This window comes from Suricata suricatta, chromosome 7 (genome assembly GCF_006229205.1).
Source record: "Suricata suricatta isolate VVHF042 chromosome 7, meerkat_22Aug2017_6uvM2_HiC, whole genome shotgun sequence".
NCBI classification, from domain to species: domain Eukaryota; kingdom Metazoa; phylum Chordata; class Mammalia; order Carnivora; family Herpestidae; genus Suricata; species Suricata suricatta.
Genome location: NC_043706.1, coordinates 25217824 through 25245715, shown reverse-complemented (window position 1 = coordinate 25245715; position 27892 = coordinate 25217824). Strand labels below are relative to the sequence as shown.

At 42.3% G+C, this 27892-nt stretch overlaps 1 protein-coding gene across 1 annotated transcript; it reads left to right on the top strand.

Moving 5' to 3' along the window:
• The first annotated feature begins 6 nt into the window (after positions 1–6).
• WRNIP1 (WRN helicase interacting protein 1) lies at positions 7–25115 on the top strand. The gene is made up of 7 exons (XM_029943840.1): positions 7–866; positions 2980–3171; positions 4410–4651; positions 18174–18403; positions 22764–22919; positions 23601–23680; positions 24277–25115. The coding sequence occupies exons 1-7, from the start codon at positions 51–53 to the stop codon at positions 24550–24552; spliced, it is 1992 nt and encodes a 663-aa protein (XP_029799700.1). The 5' UTR covers positions 7–50; the 3' UTR covers positions 24553–25115.
• Positions 25116–27892: the final 2777 nt, after the last annotated feature.

Below are 27892 nucleotides of genomic sequence, written 5' to 3'. Positions count from 1 at the left end.
CGTAGGGGCTGCTGCGGCCGCGCCGGGCGCCGGCGAGGGCGGCGGCCACCATGGAGGTGAGCGGGCCGGAAGACGACCCCTTCCTGTCGCAGCTGCACCAGGTGCAGTGCCCCGTGTGCCAGCAGATGATGCCCGCCGCGCACATCAACTCGCACCTGGACCGCTGTCTGCTGCTTAACCCTGCCGGGCACGCGGAGCCCACGGCCGGGCCTCACCACACCGGGGAGAGGGCCAAGGGGCTCTCGCCACCCAGCGCCAAGAAGCGGCGGCTCTCCGAGAGCTCCGCGCTGAAGCAGCCGGCCACCCCGACGGCGGCCGAGAGCAGCGAGGGCGAAGGCGAGGAGGGCGACGACGGAGGCGAGACCGAGAGCCGGGAAAGCTATGACGCGCCGCCCACGCCCAGCGGCGCCCGCCTCATCCCCGACTTCCCCGTGGCCCGCTCCAGCAGTCCCGGGAGGAAGGGCTCGGGAAAGAGGCCGGCGGCAGCGGCCGCCGCGGCGGGCAGCGCGTCTCCGCGGAGCTGGGACGAGGCGGAAGCGCAGGAGGAGGAGGAGGTAGTGGGAGATGGCGATGGGGACGCGGATGCGGATGGCGAGGACGACCCGGGCCACTGGGATGCGGACGCCGCCGACGCCGCTGCCTTCGCGGCCAGCGGCGCGGGCCGCCCGCACGCGCGGTCTCTGGCGGCGGAGGAGATTCGGCAGCTGCTGGAGGGCAAGCCGCTGGCCGACAAGATGCGTCCCGACACGCTGCAGGACTACATCGGGCAGAGCAGAGCCGTGGGGCAGGAGACCCTGCTGCGGTCCCTCCTGGAGACCAACGAAATCCCCTCTCTCATCCTGTGGGGACCTCCGGGCTGCGGCAAGGTGAGTGCCGCCTGGACAGAAGGGTTCCGAGTATTGATCTGAGTGGGGTCGGGCGTGGATCTGACGGTCAGAGAGCCCTGGCCGAGGCCGGCCGCGAAGAATCCGCCCGTCCACCCGGCGTATTGAGGCCTGAGTGCAGGGCCTCAGGTACCATCTGAGCCCGGGCAGTGCCTGGCCCACAGGTGGAGTCAGTGAGGGGTGTAAGAGCAGACACACACCGCCAGATTTATGAGGCACGTTTTCTGGTCATTCTCAAAATGCAGGGCTCTGAATTCATAGTTTTACAAAAATATTTGGACTCTTAGATTTGATCTTTGTTTTCCAGCGTGCACCCCCACCCTCCCATTAATGACCCTGTTCTCAAGGAAACGACATGTTAAAAATTGCAGAACATTTGTATATTATGTTTGTAGGTATATGGGTTCAGCTTTGCAGGGGGGATCAAAATTTGTTTTTGTTTGTTTCAGTTGTGTTTCCTTCCCCTCCCTGTAGCTGTTGGTTTGTTTTAACTGATTATTTTTAATCCTTGAGAATATGTTTAACAAGACTAATATGAAAACTCTTTTCCTTTTGCAAATTGCTTTCATCTAGCATTTCCATAACTATCTCATAATGCCTTCTGCTTTAGAGAAGAAACATCAATGGCATTTTGATGTCCACCTTGTTAGGAATTAGTACATGTCCAGAGGAAGGCAGTTAGAATACTGGGGTCTGGAAGACATGTCATTAAAAGAAATCTTAAGAACAGTGGCAGAGTTAAGCAAAATAGAGAAGGTTAAGAGGTGTTTAAATATTTTTTTCTATCCCCAGGAAGAGAGAGGAGGAGGAGGAGCACCAGTGAGTGAAAGGCAAAATTCAGGATCAGAGTGTAAAGAGTCTCTCATAGCTTTGTGACTCAGACTCCTTAGTATACAAGGGTTTTAATGATTTTTTCCCAGTTTTTCTTTCCAGCTTCATCTCCAGCTTAATCACACCTCCCTTTGCTCCAGTTCCTAGAATGCATCTTGCTCATTTTATGTATTCTTCACTTTCCCTTTGTCCAGGAATAAATTGGGTCTATCGCAGAAAACATTCTAACATGGTGGTATATTTAGTTGTTACCCTATTTAGGAGATTGAGCAGGAGTATTATGAGTAGTTGTTCATGGACTCTTTACATAAGATCATGAGAATGGCTAATCAGCTGTTCTTGTTAATCAGATGGCAAGAAAAAACTCGCTAGGGAAATGAGTAGGGTGAACTAACAGAAGATGCCAGGCAAGAGATGTAATGGGCCACCCAGTGTAGTGGCTGGTGATCAGTCACAAGCCTAGGCGTATGTGGTGTGGGAATCCATAGGCTGGGGTTTGATGAAACAGCCACAGTATCTAATGGTGCTATACAAGTTTTAGAAAATAAAGTGCCATCTTTCCATTCATTCAGGACCAAGTTTGTTCTCATTTAACACAGATTTTCTTTATTCCCATTCTTACTATTATACTTTACTGCTAACAGTAATAATGTTAATAACAGCATATGCACATTTATGGGGCACCTGGTTAAATGCAGTCACTAATTTCACCATCATTTTCTCATGATTGCTAACATGATCGAAGTGCTATTGTTTCATCCACTTCCAAAGTAGACATTCAGAGGTGGCAGCATGCAGTCCTCTTAAATGCTAGGGAGTTGTTACCCTTTTCCAGGCTGCATTGATAAGCTTCCAGTTGTAGAACTGATTGATTCTATGGTTCTGCGCTCCATTTCTACACCTAGTCCTTCAGCAGTCATGCTTTCTTGGCTGGAAGAGGTCACAGCTGTCACTCAGGCTCTGCTAAATCAAGAGCCGCTCTTTATGGGGATTCCAAAGATCTTAGAGTCCCCAAAAACAGAATCAAACAGGGTTAGGTATAAAGGAGAAAAGGTCAGGATTAGCCTAAGTTTTAGCTACTTTCCTGTTTTATTTTTAACTTTTTTTTTTAATTTTTGAAAATGTAGTATGGTATTTTGGATTGTATCTGTGCTGCTGAGCATTCTTTAGAGTTCAAGTTGCTTGGTAAATAGTGCTGATGCTGCTTGTGTTAGGACCCATGGGTGTCTGATCAGCTTTCCAAACTGTGTGTCTTATTTTCTAGACCACTTTGGCTCACATTATAGCCAACAACAGCAAGAAACATAGCATAAGATTTGTGACATTGTCTGCAACAAATGCCAAGACAAATGATGTGCGAGATGTCATAAAACAAGCTCAAAACGAAAAGAGCTTTTTCAAAAGGAAAACCATCCTTTTTATTGATGAGATTCATCGGTTCAATAAATCTCAGCAGGTATATTAACCTCTTTTCTACCTTTGGTCATTGTGAACATTAAAGTGAACAAAGTATGTGAGATCACTTTGAAAAGCGCAAAAACCTAAATGCTAAGGATATCCTTATTGATATCCTTAATATCATTATTATTCTTCATATCATTAATTTTCTATCTGTAGAGAGGTTTAGACTATCAATCCATCTTCTTTGAGCCTGTTTCCCGACTTTTTCTTAGTGTTTTTTTGGTGACAAGAAAATGCTTTCTCTATATGATATTAGTATGACCCTGAACTAAACCTATCAGAAAAGCAGCTTGGGATCAAGTCTCTCATTTTTACAGATTTTGAATCTAAAATATTAGGAGTCATAGTAAGCAGTTTACCTTGATTTAACATTTTTAAACTTCTCTCCTATATAGTGTGACTTTTTCATTTTCAAAATTAAGAGTGTTTTCTGTGACCTCAGGTTCTCTGCAGGGTGAATGTTTCAAGATCTAATCACTATTATTTAAATGGCTTTTTGAAATAAAGTACAAGGACAACTTATTTTTATAAACAAAGCCAAGCCATTTTTGTATGTTTTCTTCAAGTATACTTTTTTCTTTGATAGATTTATTATAATTTTTTAATCAGAGAAAGAAATATTTTACAAAACCCTACTAAGCTTTTCCTGATCTGAATCTCTTTTTCAGTGCGCCCTTCAGAGTTCTGACAGGGTCAGCAACAGGACGTGCGTGCTCTAGCTTTCATTAGACCATTGACTCATCTTAGTATTTCTTCCCTGTAAAGCAACATCCAGTGTTTACATAGCCACCGGTATATATTTACCAGGTTTGTTAGGAAAAATAACTATTATGATGGAGTACTCACAAAGGAAGAAGGTTTTAGAAATCCTGATGTTTTTATGTTTTCTTAGACTTCTACAAATAAATAGCTGCTCTATTTAAGCTATCTGGCAGTTAGGATAGGAAATACTTTCTTAAGTAAAAAAAATGAGTTACCTCAAAACTACATTAGAATTCTACTTTGAGCTATTAGTGTACCAGCAAGTGGCCAGGCTTAGACATTCACATTCCAAAAGATATGTTTTCAGCTTTAAAAGCCTGAGTTCCATTCTCCCAACAGTGCATCCATATCCAGTGAATATAAAGCTGTTCCAGAATTCAAAATTAGGAGAAGGAGAGAATAGCCAACTTACATAGGATTCTGCAGGTTGTTGACTGGAATCAATTTCTTCTGTTTTCCTCCCATGATTAGGACACTTTCCTTCCTCACGTGGAATGTGGGACGATCACTCTGATTGGGGCAACCACGGAAAACCCTTCCTTCCAGGTCAATGCTGCTCTCCTAAGCCGCTGTCGGGTTATTGTTCTTGAGAAGCTTCCCGTAGAGGCAATGGTAACTATTCTAATGCGAGCAATCAACTCACTAGGAATCCACGTCCTAGACTCCAGTCGTCCTACTGACCCTCTGAGCCACAGCAGTAACAGCAGTTCAGAGTAAGTTGACTGTGGGCAGTATTTTGGGGGCAAACACCTCTCAGAATCCCCTGGCAGAGGGCCAGAAAGGGCTGGACGGCAGTAAGGAGAGGGTGGGGACAGAGAAGAAACGTTGATCTAGGAGAGGGAAGTAGTCAGTCATACCAAGTATATCTCTGCAAGCATTTCTTTTAAGATGGATTTTCTAGCCCTATACGGGGTGCATCTAATTTTTCAAGCTTTAGCATTGTTTTGCCTGTTGTTTTAGTTTTTGGTGCTTAAGGATTTTTTTCTTTTCCTAACACTTTTTGTAAAAGGCGTGGAACACTATGAGAAGGCTTATTGATTGTTTCGTTTCATGAAATAGACTTAACTTACAAATCTTTTGAGATTTGTATTCAGATTCCAATTTCTTTTCTTCTTTTAGAAATATCAAATCAAAATTAATGTATTACCAAAATTTTTTTAAATACTTAAAAAAATTTTTTGCACACTTTAAAAGCCAAGCTCAGTTCTATGAAAGTAAAGAAATGTTAACTGAAAATAACACATTAAAAGCTCTCTCTTCCCTTTTAGCAATCTATTCCTATATCATAAGCACCACATGAGTTCATTAATATACAACATATATATGGTATATAGTCAATTAGATTACTTGGGTCAGGGGTTTTCTTTATATTCCAATATATTCCTCAGATGTCATTTATCCATGTGTCAACTGAAATAACACAGTGGAACATAATCTGGTCTGATGAGAGACTAATGCCTGCCTCTTCATGCTCTGGACCCCACAGCTGCTGGTGCCTGCCCTGAGGCCAAGTTCTGGAGCCACTCTTCTGTGAGGATTAAAGTACAAGACATAGTTTTAGGTTCGGGGTTTAGGTTTCAAAAGTCTCTCCCTGAATGTCTGGCCTCTCACATTTGCCCCTGTCTCTTTGAGGAGGAATTATGCTGTGCTTCATGAAAGCCTTGAAACATGGCCAAGGACCCCCAGGCACAACACAGTCACATCATTGTAGGGTGGAATTGTGATGGCATAGCCATCAACATTGTGGCTAAAAAGACATAGGGAACCTGCTGGTGTCAGTTAAGTGTACTTACACTTAGGAGCCCTGTGTGTGCTGGGCACTTGGCACTTATAAAGGTCAAAAGGGGCTATATACAACCAGCTCCTCAATCTAGTATAGCTTTCCTTCAAACAACATCTTTGCTATAAAACACATATAACCAAGTGATTAAACACGGGAAGAAAGTGGGGGAATATCCCAACATATTTCTGTGTTTTTCTTTCTGTGTACTGGTTATCGTAATATATCTACAACTTTTTATCCTGCATTTTTATTAATCTAGGGTAATTGTATTGATTTCACTCATGTCATGATTTCATGGAATTGTTATTCAGATACCCTCAGGTTGTTTTCTCTCTCCAGTCACTGCCATGCCATAATTAGGTGAAATGAGAAGGACAGTGGAAGAACTGTGGAGCTCATTTTAAAAAGGATTTTTGCATCCTAACAGGATCTCTGAGTCATTTGCATGCCCACTAAATTTGAGAGGATCAAGTGAAAGAATTAAAATTTCTCTTATTGAAACTGGGAGCCTGATATAAAAGTGAGCCAGTGATTCTTAATCTGCTAAAATTGCATTTCCGTAAGAGAAAACCTACTATGTCCAATAGGTTGTTTACTTTTTCCACTATCCCTCGTTTGGAATTGATCCTAATTATTACTTGTTTTCATTCACTTGTTTACTTTGTTATTCCCATCCCTTCCCTTCCTGGGAGGGCTAGGAAGATAAGAACTTATCCTTCTTATTCAGATTCCCAGCACAGTGCCTAGTGGATATGTACTTAATAAATGCTTTATGAATGAGTAAATTCTGACTTTCAATATGAGAGAAGTAGTTTAATTTTATTTTTGGAGAGTGTAGCATAAGGGATGATTGCTCTATTGTCCAGGTATCAAGAGTCTTTTTCTTTAATACTATTGTTTAAGCAAAGAGTGAAATTAAAGATTATTAAACTTAAATAATTGGTCTACTTGTTAGCAATTCTAATAAGAAAGTTAAGTTGGGAGAGGTCACAGGCCACAGAAAGAACTCTTATAAGTGACTTCCTAACCGAAGCACCTGATCGCCCCAGTTACCATGGGTAATTAAAAATGGATTTTATTTTCTTTCAGTTTTAGGTAAAATTATACTTTCACATCTATTGACTGGCTTTAAATATATATACATTCTCTTGCACATAAATTAAGTTTGGTTACACTAATCTAGTTAGAAAGAAAGACTTTTAACCCCAAATAATTACGTTCTCTGGGAAGCCATGAGTACATTTGTAGTCTTATATTTTGGTGTCCTAGTTAACAGAGAAATCGAGACTGTTCAGGGTTGTGCATGAGATGAGATAAGCAGGCACTAGTTTGAAAATGAATCGTGCTGATGCTTAACACCATTCTTGATTTTCTTGAGGAATGGTGAATTCTCATCTAGTATACATTTGTACGTGACAGATTCCCGTTAGAGTGAGATGTAAGTGTTCTTTTTAAGCTTTTCCTTCTGTATTTATCTATTCAGCATAAATTGAAGGCCCTGCATATGCTAGGCATTGGCTGAGTGTTGAAAAGCATATTCCTATGCCTTTAGAAAGTTTAGTGTGTGATAAGGAGATAGATGAGCAAATGGGCGTCCCAGGGACATACTGTGATTACAGTATGACCAAGGAGCAGTGGGGGATAGAAAAGAGGCCTCTAGAATATATGAAATCAAATGATTTCACCTGCTGGATGAAGGGGATGCTGAGTTGAATTTTGGAGGATAAGTAGAACGTACCTAGTTGAAATGGAAACTCATTTTGGCGAGGGAAAACAGTATATGAAAGGCAAGGTGGTAGTAAATAGTATGATCCATTCATTATGGCTGAGTGAAGAGTGGGTGTGAGAAAGTGATGGTCAGTGAAGCCAGAGAGGGAGGCAACCCCACATTTTGAAAGATCTGTGCTCTAAGGTGAGGTGAGTGATGTGGAGAGCTATGGGAAACCATAGAAAGTTTTTGAGCAAGAGACTAAGTGACATGCCCAGCTCTGTATTTTAGGAAGATGACTGTAGCATTGGAGAGGGTGGGTTGAAGGGAGTCAAGTCTCATCTTCCCTCCCCCTCACCAGACACCAGGAAAACCATTTAGGAGGCTATTGCAGTGATGCTGAAGGCAACAGATGCAAGTGACTTGAACAACAAAGGCAGGATCTGCTCTGAAAAATTGCAGAATCAGGTCTGTAGGCTTGGGTGTGAAGTGGGAGGAAAAAGGAGTGTCCAGGATGACTTTGATACCCGGTGACCGGGCGAGTAGTTGTACACTTGAAAAGAAAGATCTAAGGAAGAGGAAGTGTGGGGTTTGGTTTAGGACTTGTTCAGTTTGTGGCGCCTCTGGATGATTCATATGGAGAGGTTTTCTAGACAGATAAAGAAATCAGGAGAGCAGGAAAGGTGTTTGACCCTAGGGATTTGGGAGCCACCAGCACTTCAGGGATCATGTATCCCATGTGTTTGAATAGGAGAGCTGAAGAGGGCCAGGAAATAAAAGTAATGAGTTGAGGACTTGTCAGCATTTATTTTGTAAGGAGACGAAGTCCAGAAAGATAGGAAAACCATAAGGATGTTTCAGTAAGAAAGGAGTATCCAACATTACTGAACCACTTAGGTTAGGTTGCATATAACAGGGAAAAAGTCAAATTACTGACATAACCAAGATAGAACTTTTCTTTTCATGTAAAAGAGTCTGAAGATAGACAAGTGTGAAAATGCAGTTCCTAGTCAGCATCATGGTATCTTCAGGGACCTGGCCCTTATCTTTTTGCTCTATCACCTTCAGTACACGAGTTCAACTTCATGCCCCAAGGAGTTCTAGTCATCATACCTGCATTCCAGGGAACAAGATGGGAGGAGGGTCAAAGAACAGCATCTTCCCTCTACTCCCCCATGTTTACCACCTCACAGCTTTAGCGAGTCATCTGCAAGATAGTACTCTGTATTCAATTGTGATTTGACTGGTAACTTATGTTGAATTGTCTGTACTGTAGCTCTTTTGGTTTGTTTGGGTGATCAATAGTGTTCATGTATTTTGCTAAACATTTTGGTCACATGATACAGTGAAGCATGTTATCTGTTTACTGGGTTAATTTTGGAGACCAGGAGAGGAAAAAAAAAAACCATGGTCTATCATCCGTTGAGCTTGTGATGGCTGGAAATGAGAAAGTGAACAAGTGTTTAGTTACTGTGAGAACTTGCAGCTTTGAAGGATTATAGATTTCACATAATAGGACACATGCATATTCAAAAACACCCCTAGAGAATCCATTGTTTGTGGGCCAGATAACATGCATACGTTTGTGGATATGAAGACAGTGAAGTGAGGAGCCATGATTGGTTGCCTTGTCACTAACTCGGCAGAATTCCAACAGTTTAGTTGGAAGAGTTAATGTTGGCTCTGACCTTCTGACGTGAAGGTGCTGTGACAAGATGGCTCTGGGTTCATTTGTTTTGTTTTTATTAATTAATATTATTAATATTATTGGCTGCCTTTCAAAAATAACCTTTTCTATCACTGAATGGAAAGAGAGGTAGTGGATCACTAGAATAGGAAGTATCAATTAGGAGTTAAAGGTTTAGTTAGAGTGGATTTTAATAATTCTCCTTAAAAATGATTTTTAATAAAGAAATATATATTAGCATACATTATGAGAATTCTGACAAAAATAATGGCAACCAGGAACATCAGTCAGTCTCATTGACCTTGTTTCCTGTTCCTGCCATCACAAATTATGGGTATCCCCTACTTCTTAGAAGTTCACATTACACCACTTCACATTCATGAAAGACCTACATTAATACCTATTGTCACTAAATGGAAGAAATTTGAAGAGGAGTTCCATTCTTACCTCAAAAAAAGGCAAAAGCAGCATTCAGCCCTTGTTTTGCAGTGAGTCAGAGGCAGTACCCACCTAGCAGGGTGAGTGGCGCCACCAGACTCCTTCCCTGGCAACTACATTCAGCATCTTGGCATCCTGCCACCATAGTTTTGGATTATGTCTATGAACATCTGCTTTATTTCAGTCTGCTTTGTACATCTGTTAGCAAGATGTGTTCTAAGATATCAGAAAAGCCTAAGAGAGGTCACTTTTTGGGTCTGAGAACACTAAAAAATGTTTCATTATAAATTAATGGTAATTACCTCTTCAGTGCCATTTTATCTTGCAAAAGGTTTCAAAGGAACACTCTTCTTTCGAATAGTAGGGAAAACCTGTACCACATACTGGGTGGAGTGGCCTACAAGGATATTTTTATTGTTTTATTCTCTCACAGTTATAAAGACTGTCTGAAATCCAGCTGTTGTCAGGCCACATTCTCTCTGAAGGCTCTAGGATAGTCTTTCTTTCTAGCTTCTGGTGGCTCCTGGCATTCCTTGGCTTGTGGCAGAATCACTCCAGCTCTGCTTCCATCTTCACATGGCAGTCTCTGTCCCTCTGCCTTCTCTTTTATTGTCTCCTATGAGGACGTTTGTGATTTAGGGCCCATACTAAATCCAGAATGATCTCATCTTGAAATCCTTAATATAGTTAAATTCACAGGTTCAGGGATTTGGACTGAGGCACATCTTTGGAAGGCACTATTCACCTCACTATTCCCTACCAGATTTAAGGTATAGTGTAATTAGGAAAGATGTATGCCTCCATGGGATTAAACACAAAGGGGATTTATATTTGTGAAGTTTATGTTCTCTCTTTATGGGAGAAAGTAGTTTTGTTTTGTTTTGTTTTATTTTCAGTCTCGTTATCCTGGAAGCAGCAGAGTTGAGGTCTCTGCCTTGAAGATTTGCAATTCTAGAGAGAATGCTACTGAACAGGCTACTTAAAATGATTCTTTTAATAAAAATAGCTAAAATTTATTGAGTGTCCATGAAATGTTAGGTATTACGTTAAGATTTAGTGTCTTATTTAATCCTCTTATGGGGCGCCTGGATGGCCCAGTTGGTTAAGCATTCGACCTCAGCTCAGGTCATGATCTCACGATTCATGGGTTCGGGGCCTGTATCAGGTTCCATGCTGACAGCTCAGAGCCTGGAGCTGACAGCTCAGAGCCTGGAGCCTGTTTCAGATTCTGTCTCCTTCTTTCTCTCTGTCCCTTCCCAACTCGTGCTCTATCTCTCTGTATCTCAGAAATAAACAAACTATAAAAACAATGTTTATAATCCTCTTTGATGTAGGTGTTGTTACCTCCTTTTATTAGATGAAGAAACTGAGGCACATTGTTTTAATGCAATGGAGCCAGCTTCTGAAGGCCTGTTTCTAACTACAGGCATATACCTCAGATATAACTTGAGTTTGGTTTCAGACCAGTGCAATAAAGCTAGTGAGATTAATTTTTGGCTCTCTATTGAATACAAAAGGTATGTTTACACTACACTAGAGTGTTCAGGATTATGTCTAAAACAATAACGTACCTACCTTAATTTAAAAATAATTTTACTGCTGAAAAATGCTGTCCAATCATTTGAACTTTCAGCAAGTCTTAATTTATTTGGTGGTGGAAGGTTTTGCCTTGATGTTGATGGATGATAACTGATCAGGGTGGTGGTTGCTTAAGGTAGGAGAGCTGTAGCAATTTGATAAAATAAGACAACAATTACGTTTGTTTCATTTGCATCAGTTGACTGTTCCTTTCACAGAGTTTCTCTGTAGCTTGTGATGTTGTTTGATAGCATTTTACCCATAGTAGAACTTCTTCTAAAGTGGGAGTCCCTCTTCTCAAATCTGCCACCGCTTTACCAACTAAATTATCTAATACTCTAAATCTTCGTCATTTCAGCAGTCTTCACAGCAGCATCACCAGGAGTAGATGCCATCTCAGGAAACCACTTTCTTTGCTCATCTCTAGGAAGCAGTTCCTCATCCATTCAAGTTTTGTCATCAGATGGCAGCAGCTCAGTTGCATCTTCAGGTTCCACTTCCAGTTCTAGTTCTCTGGCTATTTCCATCCCATCTGCAATTACTTCCCCCTCTGAAGTCCTGAACTCCTCAAAGTCATCCACGAGGATTGGAATCAACCTTTTCCACACTCCTGCTCATGTTGATATTTTGACCTCTTCCCATGAATCATAAATATTCTTAATGGACATCTGGAATGGTAAATCCTTTCCAGAAAGTTTTCAGTTGACTTTACTGGATCCATTGGATGAATCACTTTGGTAGTTCTAGCCTTACAAAATAGTTCCTAAATAATAAGACTTGAAAGTTGAAATGACTCCTTGATCCATTAGCCACAGAATGGATGTTGTGTTAGTGGGCACGGAAACAACATTCTTCTCTTTGTATATCTCCATCAGAGTTTTAGGATGACTAGGTGCCTTCTCAACAAGCAGGAATATTTTGAAAGGAACCTTTATTTTCTGAGCAGTAGGTCCACAGTGAGCTTGAAGTGTCCAGTAAGCCATGTTGTCAGCAGGTATGCTGTCATCTAAGCTTTGTTGTGCCGTGTGTGAAGCATAAGCAGAGTATATTTAGTATAATTCTTAAGGGCCTAGGATTTCCAGAATAATAAATGAGCATTGGCTTCAATTTCAAGTTACCAGCAGCATTAGCCCCTACCAGGACAGTCAGACTGTCCTTTTAGGTTTTGAAGGCAGGCTTTGGCTTCTCCCTAGCTATGAAAGTCCCTACGTGGCGTCTTCTTCTAATAGAAGACTGTTTTGTCTACACTGAAAATCTGTAGTGCAGCCACTTTCATTAGCTAGATCTTTTGGATAACTTGCTGTCGTTTCTACATTAGCACTCGCTGCTTCACATTGAACTTATGAAGATGGCTTCTGGACTTAAACCTCATGAATCAACCTCTACTAGCTTCAGACTTTTCTCCTGCAACTTCCTCACCTCTCTTAGCTGTCACAGAATTGAAGAGAGGGCCTCATTCTGTTAATTTCCTTCAAGAACTTCTTTGCATTCATAATTTGGCTGTTCGGCGCAAGAGGCCTAGCTTTTGGCCTGTCTTGGCTTTAAACATGCCTTCCTCACTAACCTCAGTCATTTCGAGATTTTTAAAGTGAGAGACATGCAACTCTTCCTTTCACTTGAATGCTAAGAAGCCACTATAGGGTTATTAATTGGCCTGATTTCAGTATTGTGTCTCAAGGAATAGGGGAACCTGAAGAAGAGACATACAGGAATGGCAGGTTGGTGGAGCAGGCAGAACTCAAATATTTATCAATCAGTAAATTCTCTGTCTTATATCGGTGTGGTTTGTGGCACAGTTACAGAATACAAAACAGTTACAGAATAGTAACATCAGAGATCACTGATCACAGATCATCATGACAAATAATAATGAAAAAATTTGAAATATTGCAAGGATTATCAGAATCTGACCTAGAGACATGAAGTGAGCAATTGCTGTTGGAAAAATGACACCAGTAGATATGTTCAATGCAGGCTGGCCACAAATCTTAGATTGGGGGGTGGGGGGGCAGAAAGTAATGTCTGTGAAGTGCAACCAGGAGCACTGTAACGGAGCTGTGCCTGTCCTCAGTTTTGAAGGGATCTAGGAGCAAGTGATGTGAGTTACTTTTACTTAGTACCAGGTTAAAATGCTACTGGTGAGGGGCACCTGGGTGGCTCAGTTGGTTAAGTGTTCAACTTCGGCTCAGGTATGACCTCATGGTTCATGAGTTCAAGCCCTGTGTCAGTCTCTGTACTGACAGCTCAGAGCCTGGAGCCTGCTTCAGGTTCTGTGTCTCCCTTTCTCTCGATTCCTTCCCCGCTCACTCTCTCTCACTCTTGCTCTTGCGAATAAATAAACATTAAAAAAAATTTTAATGCTACTGGTGAATATTAACATTCTAATTTTTCTGTGTTCCTTTGTATGAGAAAAACGTTTTAATTTGTAAAGGATTGGAACAAAAAGATTCTCATCTATAACTTAGTAGTAAGGCCTTTTTAAAAAAAATTATCTCTTTTGTTTGCTTATTTTTGAGAGAAAGAGAACACAAACTGAGCTGTCAGCACAGAGCCTGACATGAGGCTTGAAGTCATGAGCTGTGAGATCATGACCTGAACCAAAGTCGGGTGCGTAACCGATTGAGCCACCCAGGCCCCAGCAGTAGTGCCTTTTAACCAGATCTACACACCACATTTATCAGGGAGACATTTTGAGAATACAATTGACCCCTGAACAACATGAGTTAGAAGTACCTGGATCCACTTATATACAGATTAATATAAATGGATTTTCTGATTAACCTTTTCTCTAGCTTGTTTTATTGTAAGAATACAGTATATAATACCCATAACATAAAATATGTGTTAATTGATTGTTTTGTTATTGGTAAGGCTTCTGTCAGCAGTAAGCTATTGGTAGCTATATTTTGGGAGAGTCCAAAGTCTTAGGAGAATTTTTTTTGTTTTGGGGGTCATTGTCCCCTAACCCACACATTGTTGAAGGGTCAACTATTCCTGTGCCGGGGATGGGGGGTATTCTGTCCCTGGAGATTTTAGAATCAGCAAATCTGTGGTTAGATATATACATCTGTATTTTAGGATAGTTCTCTGTAATCTGATGCACATCCATGGTTGAGGACCACCGTTGGGCGGTTGTTACCCTGACCATGGAATGTTCCTTTTCTTTAGTGAAAGATTCACAGAGTATTGTTTTGTAACTTAGAAAGTATAACTGAACCATACATATATTTTTTTTGTTCTGCCATAAAATAACAGCTACATTTTCACTTATTTAACTCCTCCTTCAACTTAAACATCCTGCCATCTAAAAAAAATCCTCCAGGGCACCTGGGTGGCTCAGTCAATTGAGCATCCGACTTCGGCTCAGGTCATGATCTCACAGTTTGTGAGTTCAAACCCCGAGTGGGACTCTGTGCTGACAACTCGGATCCTCAAGCTGCTTCAGATTCTGTGTCTCCCTCTTTCTCTGCCCCTCCCCTGCTTATGCTCTCTCTCTGAAAAATAAATAATAAAACATTAAAAAAACTTTTTTAAAATAACAAAATAAAAAGAATTCTCCAAATCCCAGTATCAACCACTAGAAAAACAGTGTGCAGAAAGGTCCAGGCCCTTGGAAGGAAAAAGGAAAGGAGGAAGTTGTCCTTTGGCGTGCTTCCCATGTTCCTGCTAGGACCGAAGCATATTTCTTCAGTTAGAGAAATGAGGCGAAATCTTTTATTTCTACATCTGTAAACTGGAGACATGATCTTTCCCAATGCACTTATGTTAACCATTTTTTAAATTAGGAAACAATTTTTTCTAATATAATTTATTATCTGTTTCTTAGGAGGGTACTATGCAAGTTCAAACACTCTATCCCCAGAATAGATTTTGCCTTATTTAATTCTGAACTAACTTGGAAAGTTATGTCCGAAATTATAAGTTTATGCTTAAATTTTAAAATAATGTCTCTGGACTAGGAGTGAACTCTTTCAAGATAATTTATACAATAGTTAACTGTTGAGGAGTTTTGCAAATCTCAGTATAAATATTCCTTATTTCATTGTTCTTGGCATGAGCACTCGTGTGTTCCTTCTTCTAAGATCACAAGATATTTTAACACATTTAATTACTCTTCAGAACCAAAGTAGTGTAAATTGGGGTTCAGGATGTATTGGAGGATAGATAAAACATTTTCAGCATCTGTACAGTGTTCTTAATAGCATATTTCCATTGGGTAATTTGCTTGTGTGACCATTGTGAGTGCCATCAGCAGTTGCCTTTTATTACTTGAACAGAGTTGCTGACAGATTCATTTGTGTTTAAAAATACTCATCATTTTGGACGGGGTTGAAACTTTGGAATGTGGAACATACCAATGAAGAGAAAGAATGGAGCAGTGGGAGCCGGGGCAGAAGCTCTCAGCTCTGGTTTCCTTGTGGCAGCTTTCTCACTCCCCGTGACGCCAAACCTGACTTAAAAGATAGCAGTAGTATAACTCGGACTTTAGTTAAGAGTTTAAAAATTGAAGGAAGGATCCTGTTTTCCAACCACATAAAATATTTACCCATTTAAAGGCCTGTTTACATTATGCTGTTTATAAATCTATGGAGCAGTCTGCTAGTTGGCTTCTTTCATAATTAATAAGGCCTACTTGCTGACTGTATGAGGACCAGTGGAAATGGGGCGCTATAGTCAATGCTAGGGTATATAAGGACACCCATCTTTTTTCTGTTCCCCAAAACACTTCGTGCTGCTAAATATATATAGTGGATAAATTCATAGAAAGAGGATATATACCAAAATACTAATATTAAGGAAGTATAGCAGTAGATGACTTTTACTCCTTTGTCTCTCTTTTTCAATACATTTTGTAAAAATAAAATAATATGCAGAGTTCTGAACAGCTTGTTTTTCCAAAATAATATTTGTTAAAGATGAAAACTATAGTATGATCTCAATTTTGTTTTAAAATTTAGTTGTAAAGTTGATGGTTGCATGGGTGGATGGATCATAAAGGAAGTTCAATATAATACCTAGTAACTATTATCTCTAGGTGGTGCAGAAAAGGGTTTTGTTGTTGTTTTAATGTTTTTGTATATGTTACAATCTTTAAAAAAACATTTCACTTTGAGATTGTGGGAAAAAATTGAAATTAGTCCATTCATTGTGCAGATATTGAATGCCTATTCTCTATCAAGCACTAGGGATGTAAAAAAAGAATAAAACATTCCTGTCCTTGATGCCTCAATATTTAGTGGAGATGGAGAGATGACAAATGTGATCAACAAATGGCCTGACTCCTGGTGATGGCTCAGTTAGGATTGATTAGGACTCCTGCTTTACTCTTTTCCTTCCTGCAAATGATTCTGTGGGCTCTTTGTTGCTAGGAAGCTTTCCAAAGAGGTGGAAGGCTTTGCTTTTATTAGTTCTGAGGCTGAAATGAGATAGATGTTCAGGCAACTTTGTTTTCCCCTTCCCACATCTATCCCCTCCCCCCTCATACACACACATGTGTGCACACACACAAAGACGGTGTGCTATCACCAGGCCCCAGGAGGGCCCTTCCCTTTAAGGCACATCAGATGCTAGCACACCCCCTCTGATGTTAGTCGATCCTAACACATTTTCTTTAGTGTGCGTTGTCTGTCGCTTTCTTCCAAACCATCTAGAATCTGCTAAACAATGCCTGTTGAGAAATCTTCCTCGACTTTACAAAGTGCCGGTATGTGGACCTCGTGAATGTTTTCAGGATCTGTCTGGTCAGAAAGGGAGGAGGTTGGGCTTCTAACCTGTAACCATGACTGTGGGGCCCAGGCAGCTAGCTGTCAGAAGTCTGAGGATAGAGTCGTTCGTTACCAAACTAAGACAAAACAGGTGCCTTATGTGCGGTGAGTGATGAGAAAGTGAGTCTTGGCTCCGATAAATAAGGGGTGAGATGAGGCAGCCTTTAAGATGTGAGAAATATCTTTTAGTGAATAAAATGCAAATTGGTGTTATTCGAGCTATTCACCAAAGTGAAGTAGTAGGTGATGGGTGTATGATAGGAATTACGCGTGGGTCCCCCTTCATGAACTGAACCCCCCTTCCCCACCATCCCTCCTTGGCACAGCTCAGTTGGTGCCTGTGCATGGTTTTCCAAGTAGCTGATTTGGACAGTCCTAATCAGCTTATTAATTACTAGAGACATTTTCAGCTGAAAGTTGGCAATAACATTGGTGAGCTGTAACTGAAAAATCATTTTTTGCTTTGCAAATGTGCAGCTAACAGCTAGCCAAGAATTAGTTCAGACCCCTTTAAGTAACTAAATATGTGAGATATTTTGTCTAACTAGACTAGAAATAGAAAAGTTTACTGAATTAGACTTGAGAACAAATCCTAATTAAAACTGCATGAGGGTCCACATTTAGAAATGTGTGATTGGAGGTGCCTGACCTAAGGTCTTCCAGCCAAGTTCTGTCAGAGTCTTCTGTTAGATACTCAGGCTAGTGACCTCTCTGCTACTCTGTGCAGGCTTTATGTGGTTAATACCTTCCCTCTTAGAAGCACGCCCCAGGCCAAAATCCCAGAGGTCTGCTTCTAGTTCCTGAGGGGTCCAAAGTAACCGGGAACCCGGGTTGTTTGTAAAATGAGGGAACTGAACTGCATGATGTGATTCTGGCCCTGCCCTGTTTGAGAAGTGGTCTCAGCACACCTGTCTCATTAGGATGGGGACAGTGTTTGAAGTATGTTTTCTGTACACTATAGTGAAGTCCTGGTGTTCCTGTGGTTTTCGCTCTTCTGTAGGATAGAACCAGAGAGACCACATATCTTTCCATGTCTCCGTCATACATGGCTTATGCGTGTGTGCTTACACAGAAAAATAATCTTGTGACTCAAGGTCAGTACTCCATCTAGATAATGTTTAACAGTGTTAACAACATGAGTTAGGGAGAGAGGACAGAACCTTGAACCTAAGGTAGTTTTTTAGTGACCTTGCTAAGACATATCAGTTCTGTAAGAAGTCTACAGAATCAGTGCAGAACATGAAAGTGGTAGTAACTAACCCTGCTTGTGTTGCAGGCCGTCCGTGTTCATAGAGGATAAAGCAGTAGACACTCTGGCTTATCTTAGCGATGGGGATGCCCGAGCTGGATTGAACGGACTGCAGCTGGCAGTGCTGGCCAGGTTAAGCTCTAGGAAGATGTTTTGTAAGAAGAGTGGGCAAACCTATTCTCCTAGTAGAGTTCTGATCACTGAAAATGATGTGAAGGAAGGCCTCCAGCAATCTCATATTTTATATGACCGAGCAGGTAAGTGAACAAAATGTGAAAAGAGGGTAACTTGAATGAGATAAGTCGTGTCCATATACTCATATCCCAGGCTTCTGACTTTCAGCTGAGTTCAAAATGTGAACTTGATTCTCAGTTGGATCTCCATATTGGTAATTGAATTAAACCTTCAACTCAGAGCTTGATTTCAGAGACCTAGCTAGCTTCCTGACCTTTCTTGTGAGAGGCACAGAGCAGAAGCAGTCCTGATAAGAATTGAGAGCTTTCATGTTTGAAATTGCAGGCTTTAAACTTTCCTGGTAAGGGGGCGCCTGGGTGGCTCAGTCGGTTAAGCCTCCGACTTCGGCTCAGGTCAGATCTCACGTTCGTGGGTTTGAGCCCCGCGTCAGGCTCTGTGCTGACAGCTCAGAGCCTGGAGCCTGCTTCCTGTTCTGTGTCTCCTTCTCTCTCTGCCCCTCCCCCTCTCATGCTCTGTCTCTCTCTGTATCAAAAATAAATAAAAACATTAAAAAATATTAAATAAATAAATAAATAAATAAATAAACTTTCCTGGTAAGATAGGTTGGTATTTTTCCATTACGCTCTGGTATAGTGTCTTTTAGAATACAAGTATTTTTGAAAGCCCCTCTATTTTTTTGTAATCATAACAGCAGTAAATAACAAAAGGAACTTTTATAGTAAGTGACTTATTTCTGTTAGTTTAATGAGAATTAAAATGCTTAATTTTTAGAGTCTCACCTAAAAATGAAGTTTATGTGGATCTTGATGTGATACTTTTGGTTTAATAGCTTTTTTTTTTTTTTTTAGTGTTTTTATTTTTGAGCGAGAGAGACAGCATGAGCAGGGAAAGGTCAGAGAGAGAAGGGGTCACAGGATCTGAAGACAGGCTCCAAGCTCTGAGCTAGCTGTCAGCACAGTGCCCGACACGGGGCTCGGACCCACGAACCATGAGATCATGACCTGAGCCAAAGTCAGAAGCCGGACACTTAACCAACTGAGCCACCCAGGCGCCCCTAATAGCTTTTTTAAAATATTAGTTTTGCTGTGTATACTTACCTGCTTTTGTAGCACTGCATTTACAGATATCAGATTTAAAACAAATATTAAATGTCATAAGCACAGCACAGTCGTATCTTACTGTAGTATCTGGAATAATTTCCACATCATTAAAAGCTATGCCAGCCAGACAGGGAAGCTGATAATTGAACATTCCAGATATCACGTAGGCAGTAGTACCTTGTCTACAATATTTCCGAATGCTTTTTGATGATAGAGAATACTTCTTACTGGTTACAGAAGGTGGGTGGAAGAGCCTAAGAATGACTTTGGGTTCCAGGCACTGACCCCTGATGAGTTGAACAGAAAACTGTATGACTTTGGGGAAATGACAGAAGCTCTTTCAGCCTTAGTGTGCCTCAAATGATTGGGGGCAGAGATGGGGGCTGCTAATAGGCACTATGGATGTATTAGTAAGGACTCCTTAGAGACATATAACAAAACAGCCCTTTCTACTTCTGATGGGAACATGCCTCTCGGCAGGACCTCTCCTAGCAGAGCCCAGAGATAGTAGGTGGCCAGCTATCTGTGCTCCTGAATATCATATGAATGCTTGGAAAATCTGAAAAGTCAAGCATTCTGATCTTGGAGCTTTGCTTTACTTTTGACCAAATACAGGAATTAGGGATATGAACAAAAGTTTAAATTTTAAGAGGTAAAAATATTCCCACATACTGGACTCTCCATTATTTCTGGGGGTTCCAACAACGGGGTCCCTCTCCCTTCTTGTACCTGTCCTAAAGGAGGTTCTTCATTTTGACTGGATGAATTGTAACTGTTTTTTCATGTTTGATATTATCAGACTGTCATTTAAAAACCAAAAGGCTACCATTTAACAGATCATTAGCTAGCATTGAATATTTTAGTATCTTATACACATTGTTTTTTTTAATTCTCAAAGTTACCATAGGAGATAGTTATTATATTCCCCATTTTACAAAGCTTGCCTTAGTTCGCAAAACAAGTGGTAAAACTCATTCTCAACTCGAGGTGCCAGACTGTCTCTCCTAGGACTGTGTCCTACCCCACTATTGGTGCCGCCTTCACAGCAGCCCATCCTGAGGTCACCAGTTTCCCACTGGAGCACACTCACTCACACAGTAATGCACTTTCACGTGAGTACACCCAGACACACACAGTGGATGTCAGACATGTTTAGTTGTAGGGTTTCTACTTCTTAGGGCTCATATTCCATCCAGGGGAGCAATGCACAATGGGGACCACTTTCTCCATGGCTCTTGTGCTGCCCCAGGTAGAACTGGGGACAATAGGAGGCTGCCTGGGGGTCAGGCCCTGAGAAACCACACGTTCTATAAGTCTTACTTAATGTGACCATCCCCTACCCCCACCCCCACCCCCGCTGCCGCCTCCAGCATACCCCTCTGCAGAGCAGCAGCACACCCATGGATCTGTAGACGGATCCTAGAGAATTGTTCCCTTCCAAGCTGTGTTCCATAAATAGGGATGATTGAAGCATTGCCCTGGAAACCTGCTAGCTTATACTCTTGGGCCTTTTTATAACTGGTGAGACAAAAATCCCCACCCCCACAATTTTAATTATTTCTTTTAATGTTATCTAGTGAATAACTACTCACTTGCAGATATTTCTGCAACAGAGTAAAGGCATTTCCAAATGAGAACAAATTCTTTGCCTTGCATTAAGATCAGGATTCTACATAAATAATGTGAAATTTTAGGTTAAAAAGTGATATATGATAAAGCAAAACTGAAAGCTAGCATAGAGTAGTATCTAACGCTTTTATGTTTCTAGAGTGCTTACCCCATATTAGGCGAACATCAAGACTCAATCCTATGAGCCACATAGTCTTCTAATGCCCACATTACAGCTGAGAAGCCCGAGGCATAGAGAGGATCATAACTTGCCCATGGTCATGGCTAATAAGTGTGACACTCAAACCCAGACTGCCTGGCTTTAGAGCTCATGCTCGTACCGTATTTACCTTTCAGCGTTGACCTGCAGTAAGTGAGTAATGTGTCCGAGAGATGCATTGCCATCTTCTCATTTACATTTGACAGAAGGTGAGACAGAAGTGGCTTCTTTCATCTCCCATATATCCATGAAATGGCCAGGCCTGTGAATGAGGGGTATGCCAGAACTTTGGGGAGTTCACCCAGAACACTCTCCCAGCCAGTCTTCTGACACTGTGACTTAGCTGAGGAAGCTGTGAACTAGAGGACAATTGCGTTTGTCCACAGACATCTGGTGGCTGAGCTGAAGCTATTGATCTGCCATCTTCCTGAACAGGAGATGCTCAGTCCCTGCAGTTAGCCTCTTGGGTCTTTCCTCCTGGGCAAGCCAGCATCTTGTGTCATGAAGGCCAAGTATTGTCTCACCAGCACTGTCAGCTGCTGGGACTTGTTCCCAGGGCCCAGACGCTATGCAGAGTGGGTCATGGTCTCCCTGTCCACATTGGTGCTTGCATGGGAGGACTACTACTAGTAAGAATAGCTCCCCTGTTCTTGCTAAGGAAGAGGCTGCCCTCTCCTCAAACGTAAGGAAGAGATGATGATCAGAAAATCGTGAAATGTGTGCAAATACAAGTGTTTACCTATAATTTTCTCTTCTTGAGTATGTTTTTTAAAAGCACATTTCACTGATTTGTTTACATGTGAATCTTGCGTAAAGTGGGAAGAGACCAATGGTAAGGGCGAGGGGCTACAGTGCTTTCCCAGTGAAAGCGGTCAGTCTGTGTGTCCGCCCTTCTGGGATCTGGCCATATGGGTGTCCTACACCAGATTTAAGTGGCCACAGCCTCGAGATACCAGAAAGGCAGCTGGAAAGGACACTGAGGAACAGAGTGGGTATAACAACTGTCCTTGCCACTTGACTCTCCTTCCTAATGGCCACAACCAGACCCAGGGTCAGTTTTCCTCAAAATGACAGGGGGAGGCACATAGTAGAACCTGAACATCAGAATCCCTCTCCTTCCTCACTTGGCTGTGGCAGTCCAGCGGGGCCCCAGAGAACTGCCTCTGCTTGCCTGGTCTGTGCTCACTCGCCACGTGGGCAGCACAGGTTCTGCGGCAAACTTCTTCTCTGAGTGGGACCGCGTTACCAGACAGCCCCACGGGCTGCACAGGGAACTGCAGGGTCTGCTCCACGCTCGTGGCATTGTGCCCTCCCGCCAAGCAGCCCAGGACAGCTGTCAGACCCCACTCTCCCCAGGCTTTCCTGGGTCCCTTATCCAGGCTTCCTTAAAATCAACCAAGTAAAGCAAACCTATGGCTCGGATGACCCACCTGTGAGCTTTGTATGTTCCCACTTCTGGCCCACAGTTGAGCGAGTACTTTTTGTGGTGTCTAGGAGAAGAGCATTACAACTGCATCTCTGCACTGCATAAGTCAATGAGGGGCTCAGACCAGAGTGCCTCCCTCTACTGGCTCGCACGCATGCTTGAAGGAGGAGAGGACCCGCTGTACGTGGCAAGGAGGCTTGTGAGGTTTGCCAGTGAGGACATAGGTGAGTGTTCTCGGGAGGACCCGGACCCTGCTGTTCACAAGGGATGGGGTTGTGCGGTGTTGGGGGCAGGGATGCTGTTGCTTTTTGGCCTAAGAATCTCTTGGTAGCATGTGGACAGATGAGATGAAGATAAGACGAGTGTGGACTCCCTGGTTTATTTCTTGGCATTGAGTGTGTACTTCTGAGTGGCTGCGTTCCTAAAGTCATCACTGTTTCCTCTTCAGTAGTGATTTTCTTAACATGAGTATTGAAATAAAGTACTTTAAATGCTTTGCAGTCACGTGTTCAGGTTTTCAGTGGACAGCTTCTGAGATAGAAATGGAAGATTCTAGACACTAAAGAAGATCAGAAAAGCTTTACTTGTCTTTGGTGTTAGATGTTTTGTTTTTCATGTGTCTGTGTCTGCATGGCCGTTGTTTCTCATGTTTGTTGTTTATACTCTCTTACTTTTCCTACTAGAGGTAGATAAAAACTATCCATGAGGAAACACTTTACCATTCAGTAATTATTTCTTGAATAAGCCAGTAAGATCAGAGAAAAGTGCATCCATTTTGCTAAGTGGGAGTTTTGGTCAGTGAAGTCCACAGGCAGTGATAGTCTCTAGTAGCAGCAGCTCGTCGACAGGCCTGGGTGGGAGTGTGCACTGCGACTGACACGGTCCCCTTTCTGTGTGTGTGACAGGTCTGGCGGACCCGTCTGCGCTAACACAAGCAGTTGCTGCCTACCAAGGCTGTCATTTTATAGGCATGCCCGAATGTGAGGTAAGTAATCAGCTCACTTCTGTGTAATTCAGTTCCTTGCTCCTGTGCTGTGTCCCTTCATGGATTTGAACATCTATTCCGCCGTCAGCTCTAATGCGTGGGCCCAGCAAAGAAGCTGCTTGGCGTTTTAACTCTCATTTTAGAAGCTTAGACCCCAGAGAGAGAGGAGACCTTAGGTGTCAACAGCAAGATCATGTTTTAAAACTTCGCAGCAGTCCTGGCTTCGGAGGAAGTGCTCAGGCTTTCTTGGGGCCAGAAATGTTGAAACAGCTGAACAGGAAGTTTCTGTATATTCACCCACAAACAGCAGCTTCATGCTTATCTGTTTTCTACATTGGGATTTTAAGAAAAAAAATCATTTGGTAAAAAGTTCTGTTTAACAATAACAAGAAAAGTAAATCATTGGTCTAGTTCACCATCTTGCCTCCTATAGGAATTTTTCCAATCACAGGTGATTATCAAGACTGTAGGTACAAAAGGGGGGAATAAAAGCATGGTAGGAATCTTTTCAGAATTAACTAGAGATGTCATAAAATATTCCACAAGACAGAAACTATCTGGCATCTTCATAGTAAAATGTTTCCTTTTCGTCCTAGGTGCTTCTGGCCCAGTGTGTAGTCTATTTTGCCAGAGCCCCAAAGTCCATTGAGGTGTACAGCGCCTACAACAACGTCAAGGCGTGCCTGCGGAACCACCAGGGGCCCCTGCCCCCCGTCCCGCTGCACCTGCGGAACGCCCCCACCAGGCTGATGAAGGATTTGGGCTACGGCAAGGGCTACAAGTACAACCCCATGTACAGCGAGCCTGTGGATCAGGAGTACCTGCCAGAAGAACTGAGGGGAGTCGATTTCTTTAAGCAAAGGCGATGCTGACTTGTGTAGGCTTTGACAGCAGAAGGATGTGTCTGTTTTTTAGGGAGAGAAAGAGTAACTGGATTGTGAAGGTGGTAGCCTGGTGAAGTTCAAAGAGACCAACATTTTGTGCCAGAAATGTCAGAGTTCTTAGGGGGAGGCACATGTACTTCAACTAAATGTATAACATTGAAATTGTGTTCATTTGCACTCTGTGCAATGGTTATGCTTATGAAAATATCTGGCAGCTTTGTGCAATGAATTAATGTTATAAGGAATTATCTATTTTGTCATAGTATTTAAGTCATAATGTCATTTCAGAATTCAGTTCTGTAGGATTTTTTTCCTTTAAAAGATGTATATTCAGGGTAGTTTGAATTGGTAAAAAAATGTAATTGTGATTTAATACTGCATAGTGTTTTGGGTATTTTTTTTATATGCAAAGGTCTTATGAGCCAATAAAACTATTTCAAAGTACTCCCGTTCTTTCATGTCTTTGCCACCTGGGATCCTAGCTACCAACATCTGTTACCGTCTCATTTTGGTAGGTAAATATTGTGAAAGGAAAATTCCCATAGATGAGAAGGTTGGAAAGCTTAGTGAGAAGTCAGTGTATCTTTTTGAAAATCAAGGATTTTTTAATTTTTAAAGGAATACATAAAATTTTAAATGGCTTATAAAAGAATGCAGTAGTGGCTCATGCCTCCAGTGTGTTCTTGCAGCTCCATGTTTAGAAATGATACGTTCATGTTTTACTTTTGCGTTTCCTAAACTTAAATACCATACACACACACACACACACACACACCCCTTAGTTGCCTGTGTACCTACTGCTAATTTCCAAACTACTTAATCGCCATCCTCTAGGATGAGCCCACCAACCGGTGTGTCAGTTCCGTCCCTTCCCCCCTGTCCCGACCCAGCCCCTTGGTGTGAACCCTCCAGGGCAATGCCACTGTTCTTTTTCTGGAGTGCTGCACATGTCCTGGGACTTGCTCTGCCTTTCTCCTGAGTGAGTTTGCCCCATCGTGTACCCTGCCTTCTCAGTTTATTCCCTCATTTCTGCACAACGTGTCCATTGCCAGTTTTACCAGGCTGCAGAGACCATGCGATTGCATTGGGCAGTCATGGTGTGCAAAACCCCTCAGACTGGACTGGTGGAGCTTCCGTGCGCAGCTGTCATCCCGGAATCTCCCTTTCTTGTGACCCTGGACATCTTTGCACCTGCCTCTCGTGTTCTGGTGGCAGGATTCTATGCTTTCCTTTTTCTGCTTAGGTGATCCACATACTTTAGTAGCTTTATGGAGCAAGGATGCATGGGAGGCAAATTATCCTTAGATCTTAAGAGCCTGAAACTGCTTTTATTCCACCATTAGACTTGCCTGACGGAATAAATTGTAGGTTGGGAATTATTTGTCCATTGTCTTGCTCTTTACTGTGTTACTATTGAGAAATTTGAAAACATTCTGATTTGTGAATTCAGCAGGTTGACACGTTTTCTCTTGGAAAGTTCTGCTTAGAAAGTTCACAGTGATTTTACCCTTTCAATTTGGAAACTCATTTTGAGATCAGTCCTAAGGTATTGAGTGCTTGCCCCATGCTAAGCACTCTGGGGGAACAAATCAGTGAAGAAAAAAGGCAAAATCCCATGCTCATGAAAAATGATATTTTAAAATGTCAATTAATGATAAGTGCTATGGAGAAAATAGGGAACAGAGATAGAAAGTGTGGGGACATGTGCTCATTTATTTGGAGTAGCCAAGGTAGACCTCATCCAGAAGGAAATATTTGAGTCAAGCGTGAGAGGAAGTGAGGGGTGCCTGGGTGACTAAGTTAAGTGTCTGACTTTAACTCAGGTCATGATCTCATGGGCCCTGGAGTTCAAGGCCTGCATCAGGCTCTGTGCTGAGGGCTCAGAGCCTGGAGCCTGCTTTGAATTCTGTGTCTCCCTCTCTCTGCCCATCCCCTGCTCAAATAAAATAAATAATAAAAAGAGAATGAGAGGAAAAGATTATGCCATTCATGTATGTGAGGGATTATTCCAGGCCAGGGACAGCAAGTACAGAGGCCCTAGAGGGAGAAAGATGCCTGGCAGGCTCGGTGCCAGGAAGGAGGTTGGTCTGAGGGGAGGAACGGAAATAGAAGTTGAGAAAGGAGATGAAGGGAAACTTTGTGGTTGTGGGAAAGACTGGCTTTTACTCAAGGTTTCTAGCAAAGGAGTGTCACAATGGGACTTCAGTTTTGTAAGGATCACCTTTGCTGCATTGTTGGGGGAGGGCAGGGCAAAGCAAGGAGAGTGGAAATCGGAATTTGCAGTGCTCCAGGGGAGAATATGGTAGATGACGGCTGGTGGCGGACATGGGAAGAAGGGGTCTGGCTAGGATATTTAAAGGGTGAGTCTGCGTTTTCTCACCTCTATTTTCTCTGCTGTGTCAGGAACTCCTAGTAGGGTTACCCTCTAGAACTGGTCCCTGTCTCTGTCTTCCCCCCTTATTTCCCATCCTTTTGTCTTTTTGCTCTACCTTCTGGGAAATTCCTCAATTTTATTTTTGTCCCTTCATTTTTACCATCTCCTGTTTTAAATTTCCAAGAGCTCACTTTTAGTGTTCCCTTTTTGTTTGGAGTAGCCTGTGTATACTTGCTGACTCATTTATTTGATGACTCCTTTCTCTCTAAAGGATATTAAATTTGGTTTTAATTTTCACTCTATGTATTCTTTCCTTCCTTTTTTTAAAATTTTCTCTTTGTTCTGGTCTCAGCCTTTCAGACTGGAAGCTCTGAGCCTGTGGTGGGAGCGGACTCCGATCCCTGCTGAGCCGTCCTTGGAAATCCTGGACTGTTTGGGGCCCCTGAGAAACCTTCTTTCCTCTTGCGAGCAGGTGAAGGTCTGGCTCCGCATGTTGTCAGTGCGTGCAGGTGCCCACGTCCTCCTGATCTCTGAATATGAAACAGTAGCCAGGCCCCCAGCTCTCTCCGGGGTCTGGGTCCGGGATTCTCCAGTCCCTGGGGCATACTTGGGCTAGAGCATACTTGCCACTGTTCAAGCCTTTGAGACGTAGATCAGGAGGGGTCTCGGCTTTCCCCACTGCGATCTGCCGAATCAGTTACCACTTACCTGCCATCTCCCAACCTCCAATGTTACAGCGCCATTATCACTTGTTCTCTCCATATCAAGGGTTTATGGCTTCCAGAGATTCCTTTCTGTGGTCCTTTGTGGGGTGGGGGTCCTTGAGAGAAAAAAATTAGATGTGGGTTCAATCCATCATCTTTACAGATATTTAGGATATTTAATTTAGTGAAAATACTTACAGCTCCCAGCCACAGGAAACAATTCCAACTCAAGACCCAAGGAGACCAGGGG